At 42.6% G+C, this 15064-nt stretch overlaps 1 protein-coding gene across 1 annotated transcript in view; it reads right to left on the bottom strand.

Annotated features, from left to right (window-relative positions):
* Positions 1 to 309: 309 nt before the first annotated feature.
* Positions 310 to 15064, bottom strand: part of LOC136858371 (zinc finger protein 594) — a 393129-nt gene continuing 378374 nt past the window's right edge. The window contains exon 13 of the mRNA XM_067137863.2: positions 310 to 533. Within this exon, the coding sequence (XP_066993964.2) occupies positions 384 to 533 (150 nt within the window). The 3' untranslated portion in view covers positions 310 to 383. The remainder of the gene's footprint in view (positions 534 to 15064) is intronic.

Genomic DNA, 15064 nt, shown 5'->3' with positions numbered 1-15064 from the left:
TGGGTGCGACGTGAAGCAAGTATATGAACGAATATATGTAGAAATAATGATGGTATATAATTCTACTTTTTCTAAGTCCCATTCTCTTCTCCCTTGAAATGTTTTCTTTCAAGACTGAATGCACAGTACGATACTGCAACAGTAAAAGTTGATTATGTCGGCTATCTGAACACGAGACGCGACACAGGGGTGTCCGGTCTCTATCTGATTTGTTACAGAGGCGAGGGAAGTAAAATAAGTATAATGGAATATTTTTAATTTTGCTCAAAAGTTTATTCATAAAATAAAATCAGAATTGAACACCACCTCAGCACAGCAGTTACAACGAGCATTTCTCCTGGGATTCAGCTGGTCCTGGTACAGTGCTGGATCGCAATGTTTGTTCATATTGTCACCATCTTCCGAGAAGGTCTCGAATATCTCGAATTTCTAGAAGGTATTGAATATCTAGAAGATCTAGATGATCTAGGAGCACTCGTGTATTGGTTGTAACACTGCACTAGGATTCGAAATGGACTCGTAAATTGTTTGATCTGCACAAACAAAATTATTGTTAATGGCGATTTTAAACAAAACACATGTGGCGATAAACTGTCCTCACAGTTTGATGACACCGAATAATTGCAATGTACTGTAATATCACTTAACTTGATGTGCATAGTCATTACTATTGGATTTAGTCAAGTAATAAATTAAATTGAACTCATAATTAAATCCGTGATGTATCAGCCACGCAAAATAAATCACTTTATCAAAGTTAAATATGAGAACTTCGGCTGAATAATGACGTAGAAAATAGAATATTTCACTTTCAAACTTTACACAGTTCAAGTTCGAATTAATACTTGAAATAAAATGAAACCAAAGAATTTGCTCTGTGAATTTAGTCCCGTTCACGATTAAATAAAGAAAAAAATCATTCATTTCTAGAACCGTCCTGGATTCAACACAAGTCCTATCTGGATAATTAATGAACGTTAACTGTACCAGTTTATTTAACCACAGTTCTAAGACTATGTTCTATAGTGAATCTTGTCACTTGGAAAATAAACCTAAGTTCGATAGCACTGTTAAATTCAACTACTTGTGTAACATAAACGAATAATTTGAAGAAATGTTCTAACACGTTGTTAGAGTAACGGTGCACTACGACGTTTCACTACCACAAAATACAATCACCTGTACAGTTTGAAATACCGAATTACGTTTCGCTATTAGCACAGTTCAGTTTTCAATCGAGTAAGCAGTGAGGACGAATGTGCTGAGTGTGTGCTGAAATATGGGGATAGCGCTAGAGCTCTATCGAGTGAGGAATGGGAGTTGGGAACGTACGAGGAAGAAGAAAACGGACTTGAGTAAGAGGACTGAAGGGTGAAGAGGTAGGGCTTATGGCAGGGCTGCTGGAAGCGGCGGTGGTATCAGCGCTGCTCATAACAGGTGGAGTAGAGTTAAACCCAGGGCCAGGCCCAATTGGTGCCCTAGGGTGGGAGGAGATAGAGGCACTGAAAGAAGTGAAGGAGACGTGTCAGATAGACCAACTGAAGGAGATGATACGTGACCATTCCAAGGAGCGAAATAACTTGAGACAGTGCGTTAAAAGTGCGGTGGACGAGTTGAAGGAAAAGGTGGGGAGAAATGAGGTGGATATGGAGAAAATGCGATTGAATGTCCAGGTGCTGGAGACGGAGATGGCGAAACTAAAGAGAGAAATGCTCGATGGGATCCAGAAACGAATGAGGAAAAATATTTTTATATATGGAGTTGAAGAAGCAGCGAAAGAAGACAAGGTGGCATTAGTTTGTAAGGTAGTGAACTTGATACGGGACAGAATGAAGATCAATTTTAGTGAATTAGACATTGATGAGGCACAGAGATTGGGAAGAGTGAAAGGCGGAGGTGGGAGACTAATTAAGTTCACGCTGATGTCTACCCTGATGGCGGACATTATCCTAAGGAACGCAGGGAATTTAAAGGAAGAGAAGATATGTTTTAAACAGGATATAGGTAGTGAAGCGAGCAGAGTTGAAAGTGTTAAGAAGACACATATGGTATGCGAGGAAATAAGGGTTGAGAGCGTTAATTAGGAGGAACAAGTTGGTGGTGTAAAATGGCCGCTGGGTAAGAGAATGGTCAACGGAAAGGTTGCAACATATGGATCAAAATTACTTACAGACGATTACGGAAAAGAGAGCGATAGGAGTGACAAGAGAGGAGGAGAGCTCGGTGGTGGATGATGGAGAAATGGCGGTTGGCGAGAATGGGAAAGAGGTCCAGCGCGAAGAAAGAAGAGGAGGCAAGAGTGAAGATGGCCAGGAAGAAGAAGAGGACAATCAGGGAGTGAAGTGAGACGTAAGCAGTCGTGCGCCACCGGAATGTGCTGGAATGGAAGAGGTGGCAAGTACCCGGAGAGAGGTAACGACCAGGACTAGAAGTGTAAGACTGATAGATCTGTGGGGTAAGAGAAATAAAGGGGACGGGGAGCTTAGAGTCTGGAAGGACGGCTAAGAAGGGAGAGAGCAGAGAGGAAACAGAAGGATTGCGTAGAACTAGAAGTAATCTAAATAACGCTGCAGAGGTAAATAAAATAAAGGCGATAAGGAGGGAGTAGGGGAGGGTAGTAGGTAGCTAGGGTGTAAGATAGGCGTTATAAATACTGAAGCGGTGGGAAGTAAGTTGAAAAACGAAGAGGTTTGCAGGATGGTTGAGTGTTTTGATATAGTGGCCCTCCTAGAGACATGGCTAAAATGAGGGATAAATCTAACCTGGAAGGGGTTCGTGATAAGGAATAAAATGAAGAAAAAACAGTGAAAGAAGTGGAGAAATTCTGGCGGAATTTCATTATTAGTTAAAGAAGAACTAAGTGATCATGTTACAGATGTAGAAAATGAGCTAGAAGAGGTTTTATGGGTTAGGTTTAAAATGGGGGGGAAGAAGGAATGTGTGTTTGGGTTTAATATAAACCCACCAAGGGGATCAATATATGCGAATGAATACTGCTTTGATGGTCTGATAGAGGAAATAAATATTATTAGTGGAAAGTACGAAGAGGACCGATTGATTTAGTTAGGGGACTTAAATGCAAGAATAGGATGCTGTAGTCCAGAATATGGTAAAGAGGAAAGGAGAGTAAAGATGGGAGATAGGAAAAGTGAAGATAAAGGGAGAAATGTTTACGGTCAGAAGTTGTTAGAAGTATGTGGGGCGTGTGACTTGTACATTCTTAATGGGTAAGGGAAGGGCGATAGGGAAGGAAAAATGACGTATATTACAAATGAAGGAGGTAGTGTTATTGATCTGATTATGAGTTCGGAAATGTTGGACAGAACTAACAGGATGAAAGTGGTTGATTGGGTGGAATCCCACCACTCTCCGGTATATATAATCGTAAATAGGGATGGGTGTGCAGAGGAGAATGGTTCAGGAAAAGGGGGGAGTGTGAGGGGTCGCAGAGTCCCTAAGTATATCTGGTCAGAGGAGCAAATACCTGGAAGAGGAAGAATTCCAGATCATCAGGGTGGGGATTGAGGTAGCAGTAGAAGGGAATAATATCGACAGGGCAGTAGAACTTCTGGAGTATCCAGGGAGGAAAATAGCCGAGGAGAAATCATTCAGGAATAAGAATAGAGAGGTGGGAGAGGGTTGGTTCGATAAGGAATGTAAGGCAAAAAGGAAGGCAGTGTTGAGAGCGTTGGCTGAGTTCAGGAAACATGGTGGGAGGGGTTAAGGAAATATTCTGCAGGCTGAGGAAGGAATTCCAGAAAATGATATGAGAGAAGAAAAAGGTTTGGAGGTTCAAACGAAAGCTTTAAATAGGGAGTACAAGGACAGGGAACGCAACGTGACCTCGAAAATGTTGTGAGATGGACAGCAGGCAATGGTATGTTGATAAACGGGGTTAAAAGTAAGGTTGTGAGTTTCACAAATAGGAAAAGTTCTCTCAGTTTTAATTACTGCGTTGATGGGGTGAAAGTTCCTTTTGGGGATCATTGTAGGTATCTGGGTGTTAATATGCGGAAAGATCTTCATTGGGGTAATCACATAAATGGGATTGTAAATAAAGGGTACAGATCTCTCCACATGGTTATGAGGGTGTTTAGGGGTTGTAGTAAGGATGTAAAGGAGAGGGCATATAAGTCTCTGGTAAGACCCCAACTAGAGTATGGTTCCAGTGCATGGGACCCTCACCAGGATTACCTTATTCAAGAACTGGAAAAAATCCAAAGAAAAGCAGCTCGATTTGTTCTGGGTGATTTCCGACAAAAGAGTAGCGTTACAAAAATGTTGCAGAGTTTGGGTTGGAAAGAAATGAGAGAAAGAAGAAGAGCTGCTCGACTAAGTGGTATGTTCCGAGCTGTCAGCGGAGACATGGCGTGGAATGACATTAGTAGACGAATAAATTTGAGTGGCGTTTATAAAAATAGGAATGATCAAAATATGAAGATAAAGTTGGAATTCAAGAGGACAAACTGGGGCAAATATTTATTTATAGGAAGGGGAGTTAGGGATTGGAATAACTTACCAAGGGAGACGTTCAATAAATTTCCAATTTCTTTGAAATAATTTGGGGGAAAAGCTAGGAAAGCAACAGAGAGGGAATCTGCCACCTGGGCGACTGCCCTAAATGCAGATCAGTATTCATTCATTCATTCAGGGAAGGAGATAAGGTGTGGGCAAGGTTTTAAAAATTTAATAGGGGGACGAGTAGAGAGATGAAACCGAAAATCGAATATGGAACATGGGTAGAGTATTTCCAGGAACTGTTATTTATTTACTTATTGGTTATAGAATGTCCCAGTGAGCTAGTGGCTCAAGGAGCGACTTCTCTTTACAATCGCAGCTTGGTCAGGAAGGGTGGGTAAGGGTTGACGGAGGTGATAAAGTGGAAAGGGGGCTAGAGAGGGGCCGCCAAGTGCTGGAAAAGAGAATAACAGGTGAGGAGGTGATGGGAGTGATAAAGAAATTGAAGCTCAGGACTGCTGGTGGGAAAGTGCGATAACTAATATGTATTGGAAGGAAGTAGCAAAAATAAGCAGATGATAGAGAGTTTGGTAACATTCCTAAACAAGATATTTGAAGGGGCGAAATTCCCTAAAGAATGGCAGAAGTGGATTATATGACCTATTTATAAAAATAATTGGGAGAGGACAAATCCCATAATTATAGAGGTATAACCCTGCTGGACTCCCTGAGCAATGTATACACGGGTATTCTAGCAAATAGACTGAAAAAGTGGGCAGAGGATTACTCAATTCTATCGTGTTTTTAAAATAAAGTTAGGAAGGGGAGGATAACGGCTGATAATTTAATGATCGTGAGAACCATAACGTCTATTGAAGCATGAGGGTGGAGGAAGGGGTGGTGAGTGGAGTGATTGAGTCGAAAGTTGGGTTGAAACAGGGATGCAAATTCTCGCCAATCCTTTCCCCATTGTTTATTAACGAACTACTAGGTGGCCATGTAGAGAGTAAATGGGCTTACGCGGTACTAGGCAAACAAGCCATTCCAGGATCTTTGCGGATGATGTGTTGTTACTGTCGTTGACAGCTGGGGGTTTGCAAGGAAGTTTGAATAAAGTAGGGAGTTTTGCGGAGAAATGGTCATTGAAGATTAACAATAAGAAGTCTAAGGTGATGGTTTGCAGGAAAGGGAATAAAAAGAAAGCGGGAGTAAAGTGGGTAATAAACGGGGAAGTGATCGAGGTGGTGGAAAAGGGTGAGTACCTGGGGGTGATGCTGAGTAGAAATGGCAGCTGGCTGGAGCAGATTAGGCGTGCCAAATGGAAAGGCCTAGCGGCACTCTCAGTAACTAGGATATTGGAAAATAAATTTAGGGGAGCAAGCTATGCTATATAAAGTATGGTGTTTAATGCGGTGTTGAAGGGTAAAATGCTATATGCTTCGAGGGTCTGGGGCGTAGAAAAGGAGTGTGTGATACGAGAGCTGGTAGAGAATAGGTTCTGCAAGATTGTTATGAGCCTACCGGTACCCTTGTGCACCGCGAGTGCAGGTGCGAAGATGTTGTGTAAAGAGTACATTAAGATTGATATTTTAAAAATAGTGCTTGGTTACTGGTGTAAATTAAGAGAAGGGATAGAGGGCCTGATTCTACAGTCGGCCATCCAAAGTCAAATGGAGGACAATTATGGTGATTACTGGGTAGATAAGCTGAAAAACACCTTATATAGACTGGGGTTGGGCGAGTTTTATAATGTTAAATGGGGCGGGAGTAGGGACACGCATTGGAAAGATGTGATTAAGATGGCGAGAGATATTGCTGAACAAGAACTTGAGGCCGAATGCCAGAAGAGGGCTACCCTAAAAATGTTTCTGAGGGTTAATCAGATTCTAAATTTGAGAGTGGCAAATGTAAATACGGGGGGGGGGGTGAAAAGAGGGGTAATCTGGTGGTTGCTAGGTGTATGCGTTAATAAAGGCTGGACGATGTTAAAAGTAAGTGCGTTGTGTGTTTTATATGGTGAAGAAAGGAAAGACTTTCATTTGCTGACAGAATGTAAAGAAACGCTGGCAGAAAGGCGTTTGTTTAATAAACAACAGTTGGAGTGGATTTCCTATCCGTGCAATGAAGATAAGCTTTTGAGGTGGTTATTGGCGGAATGGAGAAGTGCTGGAAATTTGTGTAGGTTTTTGACAAAAATCAGAAACAGATGTACAGTAGCCTTAAAGGCAGAGTCTCAGTTGTGCCAAGAGGAGGAAGATCGTGTTGTGGTATGTCATGACACAAGCAGTGTGTTAAATCTAGTGAATCAGCACAGTGGAGTTGTTGGCCTTCCTAGCTGCTGACTAGCAGCGGGGAAAGGGGGAGGGAGGTGCTGTCGAGTGCCACCACAGGGAGACTTATTAGCATATGTAATAGATGCTACAGTAGATCAGGAGGTATCGGGTGACACATGCCAACACGTACCCAGGAAGTGAGGTTGTTTAATCTGGGGAGGAGAGCGGGAAGGTTCTACTTTCAGGCGTTGACCGTAAAGATGTGCTCCGCTGGCTACAAGTTGTTGTACGTCGTCCTCAGTAGGCAGGTGGAGGCGAACTAAATAGGTCGGTCCCAAGATATTCCAAATACGAAAGGCTCGACGGACTCTGCCAGATTTAATTCACTGAGGATGTCTTGATCCGAGATGTCAGGATCTACACCGCGAAGGACACAACTGTACATTGTGGTGTGATCTGGTGGCGATAATGGAAATGACGGTTCACGAGCGGCTTCCGTAGTGGTACGATCTGGAGGTGATGATGATGGTTCCCTTGCGATATCTGCCAAGGTGGATGGTGGCGTGACCGATGGTGTTGCTGAGTCGTCTTCGTTGATGGGCAAACGGTTGGAGTAGCGGTGAGGGATGGGAAGGTACGGGGGCGGAGCAGAGTATGGTGGCAGAGGTCGTGGCGTTGCAAAAATCGGTATTGGATGGGAAAATGTTAGTGGTGATAAGAATGTAAGGATAGGCAAAGACAGAGGTCGTCGTAGTTGTGGTGGCGGTATTAGCTATAATGTGTAGAGCGAAATGTAATCTGAGGAGGCTGACGTCCAGTGCGGAGTCAGCCGTGTGCTTCATTCAGGTCGGCAGGTAGCTTGAGTATAAATGAAGTGCCTTCCGACCGACCAAAAATAATTTTGAGGTGATGTGGAGATCAGCGTCGTCCAAATCGGAGAGGTCCACAGCTGCCCGCCAGCGACTTTTCATTCTGTCGTCCTGTAGGTGAGGGAACCGCGCGGCGTGGAGGGAATGGAACCGTGCCTGCGCATTGTGGAGAGGGAGACCAGCGCACTCACGCGGGGACTTGCAAGAAACTATCTGTGTGTGCGTGCGCACCCGAGCCTTGTCACAGTGGAGAATAGCGCAGCCACGCGGGGACTTCGCGAGTAACTATCTGTGTGCGCGCGCACGCTTGTATCGTCTTTGTGAGTTACTAAAATCAAATATAGCTCTAGAGTGATAACTTTCGTAAGTGATTGTAAGCAAATGACGTATATATCGCGCAAGGGACATATCACCGCCCCACCTATGCGGCGACTTTGCGAGCTACTATAATCTATCAGCGAATACAGTAGAGACAATACGCGACACTGCGAGATATCGAGGAACAGCGATTAGAACTCTCTCTGTCGGAGTGACCTGAGAGTTACTGCTGCTGGCATAAGAGTACGTGTATTTGATTGTGAAGTTTTTGGCGGTTATTTATGCGTTTGCATTAAGTTGACATAAGTGAACAGTAGCGTGTGTCATTCCATTACATCTACTCTCAGTATGAGTGGAAAGATATGTGCTGTGTTTGGCTGCAATAACTATGATGTGCAGAAGGATTCGCGGTCTTCCGTTTCCCTCGTGACAAGGAAACGTAAGTCATTATTGTGTTTGCATATATTCTTCCAGTTTTAAAAATATTTTTGATAAAACATCATAAATTTCTGACCTGCGCGACCCACATTTTAACTGGCTTAAAATATAAATAGCTTATTTTATTGTATAGTGCAGCAGTTAACCTTCAATACCGATGTGCTTTTGTAGGTGTGATCTGTGGGTTTGATTTAATTCAGGAAAATACATATGCATATGTGTGTGGCTGGTTGTGTTCCAAGTTACCCCATTTGGAATGCCGTAATGCGTTGTCAAGCACTGAAGAAAATATGGGTGATTTAAGAAGTGTACATATTTTGTAGAAACAATATGATGATGCAAATTTGCTTTACCCTAATGTAATGGCGTTATGGCAAGTATTGCTTATAGGGAAAGTTTGAATGTTTTTGAGGCTAAATTTATAGACTTTCTTTCTGTTAGTAGGCTTCAAGTTGAAATGAAAATTGTCCAGCTCTTAAATGTAAATTTATTCAGTCATATGTGTAAGGAATGTGCCGATGTTTTTGTTGACAAGTGTTTTAATATGATGATACAATGCTTTTAAATGAGAAAAAAAAGTAAAATCTAGCCGTGAACGTTCCGGCAGGAATGCTAAAGCTAAAAAAGAAATGCATAAATGAAAGAACAAGCCCTGTCACAGCAGTCCATTTCACATCTTGGTTATATACCTATTTTCAGTCTTCAAATTAATAGCCTCTTAAATAATCCTTCATTCATTTATCCAGAATTGCTTTGGCAACTTTGAAGTTAATATCTTAGTAACACTTTCTTTCATTCTTTCTAGACGTAATTTATTTATCCATTTCCGTATATACTGTACATTTCCATTGATAATTGAATTTAGCGCGAATTTTCAGGTCACGCCACTTGCGAATTGTCTCCCATTTTAACAAGGCTAAATCCGGAAGTGTCGCATATTGTCTCTACTGTATTTGCTATCAGATCCCGCTTGTGACATATCAGACTACTCTTGCAGAGGTTGCGCCGCGCCTAGCAGCTAGTTGGTAAAAATGGCCAACAGATTACGCACTAGCACAATATATGCCGAAGAGTAATTTATGAGTCAACTGGTGATTCTGCTTTTAAATAGCCCTCTGAAACGGATAATAATAGCCGGGCTGTATGGCTATGACGGTTCCCTAACGCCACCCCCTTTTTTATTAATGTTCAAATGGATTCATAATTTAATAATAATAATTAACATATACTAGCTCGGTCCATGGCCCAGGCGGCAGCGCGTCGACCTCTTTCCGCTGAGTTCCGTGGTTCAAATCTCGGTCACTCTACGTGAGATTTGTGCTGGGCAACGCGGAGGTGACGACAGGTTTTTCTCCGGGTAATCCGGTTTTCTCTGTCATTATTCATTCTACTAACACACTCCAATACCGGACGAAATGGCCGTGCGGTAAGGGGCGCGCAGCTCTGAGCTTGCATCCGGAAGACAGTGGTTTCGAACCCCAATGTCGACAGCCCTAAAGATGGTTTTCCGTCGTTTCCCATTTTTACACCAGGCATTTACTTTAGCTGGTTCCTTCCCATGCTTATGCCTTTCCAATCCCATCGTCTCCATAAGACCCCTCTGTGTCGATGCGACATAAAGCAGATAGCAAACACACTCCAATATCATTCCATTTTTATCCCGTCAGTCATTAATCATCACCCCAGAGGAGTGTGACAGGCTTTGACAGCCGACATAGGATTAAAGTCCCCGACCAATAATAATAATAATAATAATAATAATAATAATAATAATAATAATAATAATAATAATAATAATAATAATAATAATAATAATAATAATAATTGTACCGGGAGGTACACCTCAACGCCGCGCATTCAAAATTAGCGCCTAAATGAACTCCTCTATCAATCAAAAGTGAAACTAATAACACAAGTTGGAACTTTAATCAGAAGATGTCACCACCGAAATATTATGTAATTTTGTTATTGTGCAGTTTCCTAAACTGGGTGAATTTCTCCTTGTTTTGTTTGCCATTCAACAAGAAGTTTGGACATTCTTCCATAGATGACACTACCAAGAAACTATGATCATGCACACTGGTGCGAGGTGTAAGAAGTTATAATTTAAAGAAGTTTGGTACTTCTAGGTTTTCCATAATTGATTTATGTTCATTTATTTTTGGATTGGCAACACTTCCTTTTCTTTCCGCCAGTTTTGAATCTAGCCAATCACTAATTTCTGTAATTAATTTTCAACCTATCCTTATTTCAGAGTACAGCGACTGGATGAAAAGCTGGCAGACTTCATCCAAAGTATTAAGTTTTACACCAGGGTATTCGCTCTTCATTTCCCTGAAGATCAAATTTTTCAGACGATTGTTGAAGGAATTTCCCCGCCCTACAAGTCGTATTTGTGTTTCGCGTCACGCCCTCAAAGCTTTTCAGAATTAGATGCTATGACAGTCTCAGCCGAAGGAGTTAGGAATCCCGACACCTTTAGAGTTGCGAAGGAGCCCCCTCCATCTTCTAGTAGTTTTCGGCCTTCACCTCGCCGAACATTCACCACCCGTAAGTGTTACGCTTGTGGATCTACGGAACATTTGCGTAACAAGTGCCCAGTGATAAAATTGAGTGGGACAAAGAATCGAGCAGGGTCATCACAAGGATGTTTCAAATGCGGGTTTTTTACTCATCTAGCCAAGAATTGCCCTAATGCCAATAGCACCCCGTCCTGCTCAACTTCTGGTGCTACCTCCGCGAACTCAAATAATATAAAGTGACTAGTATCAACGGCTGAGTCGGCAGGTCCATCTTTCCAAAGCTCAGCCCCTGTCAAACCCACCGAAAGCTCCGGTACGGGTAAAAGTTCTTCTAACCTATCATTTGAAGGTCCTAAAGAATGCCTCAGAATTGCGGCGGATACCCCCGCACCTGTACCATTTCTTAAAGTTGAATGGAATAGTGAACGTGTTACCGCTCTATTAGACTCTGGGAGTGTGTGTTCTATAATTTCGGCTGAGTGGTATTCCAAATTAAAGACTGCTTGTAAATTTTCTGATTATTGTTCGACTTTGGTCCAATGCGTTTCGACTAATTCCTCTCCATTAGAAATTTTAGGGTTCATCCTTGCCAAAATTCGTATCTCTAAATTCACCTGGAAATTAAAATTGTTTGTGGCCAAACACTTGTCTTGCCCCATAATATTAGGGGCGGATTTCATGTCTTTCACTGGTCTGGCGTGCACTTTCAAATTCGCTAATGATTGTAAAATTCCTTTGCTAAAATGCACTTCTGTGTCATGTTCATCTGTTTCGCCTACCCAGGATGAGATGTTGTTAGACCTTAGACATCTACCTGAGGAGCAGGCTGAGAGTATTCGTAAATTGTGTCAGTGATTTCCAGATTTATTTTCCGATACTCTTGGTGTTACTGACCTTATTGAATATACGATTGAGGTTACAGATTCGATCCCAGTTAGATTTCCGCCTTATAGACTGTCTCTACCTAAAATGAAGGCTCTTAAAGAGATCATCGATCAGATGTTAAAAGACGGAATTATTCGACCCTGTAAGTCGGCGTATTCATCGCCTATTTTTTTTGGTGCTGAAACCCCAAGATGGCTTCAGGCCTGTGATTGACTATAGGGATTTAAATCGGAAGGTGGTGTTACAATCTGTGCCTCTTCCCGACCTTCACTCTTGTTTTTCATGGTTTCGGAAAGCTCTTTACCATCCTTGATCTCAATCAGGAGTACAATCAGATCATTCTAGCTGAAGAATCGAAACATCTAACAGATTTTGCCACGGATTGGAACTTGTATGAATACAACCGCGTGCCTTTCGTGCTTCCAACGGGGGGGGGGGGGGGCAGCTGTTCTCACTAGACTGCTAGATAGGGTAGTTTCCGACATCAAGTTTGAATACTTGTATCACTATATTGATGATGTCGTCGTATTTTCTGAGACCTTTGAAGAACACATAGATCATCTAAAGGAGGTACTTAATCGCCTTCGTAAGGCCGGGTTGACTGTCAAGTTATCCGAGGTAGCCTTTGGTAAGCCTTCCTTGTCATTCCTAGGGCATATTGTGTCGCCCGATGGGGTTTCTACTGATCATTCTAGAACACAGGCAATCCGTGGTTTCAAACCCCCTAAGGATATCATAGGTATTGCCAGGTTCATAGGCATGGCGAATTTCTTCCGAAAATGTATTCATAACTTCGCTAACAGAACGGCGCCCTTGAACTTACTCCGTAGGAAAGTCGTCCAGTTTGAATAGGGGCCTTCTCAACAAGCAGCTTTTGAAGATCTAAAATTAGTTATTTACAACGCCCTGTCCTTGCTATGCGTGATTTTTCGAAGAAATTCATCCTTCAAACAGACGCCTCGTCATCAGCGATGGCTGCTGTGCTGCTTCAGGAAACTGAACTCGGAAGGCGACCCATCGTTTATGCGTCTAGGACATTATCGGCGCAAAAGGCCAAATATTGCATCTATGAATTTGAGGGTTTGGCAGTTTTATTTGCATTAGAGAAGTTCCGCCTCTGTTTGGAACACGTCAAGTTCGACATGGAAACAGATAATCAAGCCTTAAGTTGGGTCTTAGCTAGGCCGCTTCGTACTGGTCGTATAGCCCGTTGGGCCATCCGGATTTCTGCCTTCCAGTTTGATGTTAGGCATATCACAGGATCCGAAAATGTTGTTGGGCATGGACTAAGCCGCATGTTTACTCAGGATGTGGAGACCACCGAACAGGAAGATAGTTCTCTTCCCACGCCCATGTCTTTGGGTTTTAATGCCATTCTAACTGATGCCCCATGTTGTTTAGGAATATTGAAAAATATCAACGTGAAGATCGTGTGCTGGCCCCTATTATTGAAACCCTTTCTTCTGGGGAACATGTCGTCCGTTGTGTGTTGAGGAACGGGGTTTTGTGTTGCCCGTCGAGGCATGATCAAAAGATGAAAGTAGTCGTTCCAGCTATTCTTGTGCCTATGATCTTCAAGTATTATCATGAGACCCCATTAAGGGGGCATTTAGGTATCTTCAAAACTCGGGACAAAATCCGAGAGATGTTCATTTGGAAAGGTATCGACGGCGAAATTCGAGAATTTATAAAAGCTTGTAAATCTTGCTTGCTTAGTAAACTCCCCTTGTCCACTAAATTAGGTCTATTATCATCTCGGCAAGCGTCGCGCCCCATGGAACGCCTCTATATAGACTATGACGGACCCTTCGCCCAATCATAGGGGAACGCCAACAAATTCATTCTGGTGTGTGTAGATGGTTTTACGAGATTTTCCTGGTTATTTCCGACTAAGCTGGCAACCGCTCAGTCCACCATTTCTTGTTTAAATACCATATTTGCTTCTTTTGGTCCCTGTCAATATATTGTTTCTGATAACGCTAAAGCATTTACATCCAACCTCTTCCGAAAATTCTGTTTTGATCTCTCTATATCACATGTAACTACTTCGGCGTATTATCCTCAACCATCTCTGGCTGAGCGGGTCAATCATAATCTCCGATCGGCTCTCATCGCATTTCATCATGAAGCTCATTCCAGGTGGGATACGTCCCTGCATTGGTTGGCCTTTGCTTTAAATTTGGTGGTTCATGAGTCCCATAAGTTTACTCCAACTTCTCTTATGTTTAGATTTGATCCTAACACGCCGCTCTCTAACCTTTGGTCATTCAATGATATTTTACCAGAGACAATAGATCCCGATAATATTAAGGATCTATGGTAGAAGGCTAAGCACAACCTGAAGGTTTCTCATGAAAAGGTTAGGGAAAGATATGATCGTGGACGGAGACCCACCAATTTAAAAGTCGGAGATCAAGTCATGGTTAGAAACTTTGTTGCCGCGGGCAAGATTGTCCCCAAATTTCATGGACCGTGGATTATATTAGATTTTTTGACGCCAGTTACATTATTGGTAAGCAATCCAGCCACAGAGAGGATCTTTAGAGTGCACCTCTCCCAGGTGAAACCTGTACCGTATAGTTGCAGTATTGCCAATAAATTTAGCAGGAGATTGGAAGGTTATCTTTTTTTAAAATTTAAGGCTTTCTGCCCTATGGATTTATTTATGTGTATGACCTGTTATGTGCGATCTTGCTCTCTGGTTTTCCTGCTGTCAAATTCCTTGGTGGCCATTACCAAGCCCCCGTCTCCTGCATTCACGCACTATTTGCACACAAATACCTTCCACGCCGCCCGCCCCTTTGCATCACCAATAAACATCGTACTCTCCTAACTCTAGCAACAACTCTTCTCTGTCGCCTAGATCTTACTGTTTCAGTGCCCCGTTAGCCGCCGTACTGCAAAACCTGGTGAGAGAAACAGAAGTGGGGTAAAGGCCCACTCCACTCCCGTGAAGATTCCTTGTGAACGGCGCGCCGGAGTCCATCTCCCGGCAAAGTCTGAAGTGCGGTGTCCCTACCGCCAACTCAATTGGGGACTGTACATATACTTCTAATCTGCGGCGACCATCACCACGACTACCCCTATCATAGTAGAGGGAGAGGTGTATCTGAGGGTACTTGAGGGGTCCGGGCGACCTCAACTGGGTATCGGCAGCGGCGGCAGGTCTTGTCGTCAAATCCATCAACATGTATTTAACTTTCAACGACCACAAGGACACTCTAAAACTGGATTTAAGAATTTTTCCTACAAATCTACCAAAAAAACTTAGAAATTTTAATTTCTTCAAACGAAAAAATTT

The sequence above is a fragment of the Anabrus simplex genome, chromosome 1 (assembly GCF_040414725.1).
Source record: "Anabrus simplex isolate iqAnaSimp1 chromosome 1, ASM4041472v1, whole genome shotgun sequence".
Taxonomy (NCBI): Eukaryota; Metazoa; Arthropoda; class Insecta; order Orthoptera; family Tettigoniidae; genus Anabrus; species Anabrus simplex.
This window is presented reverse-complemented; position numbering and strand designations above follow the sequence as displayed.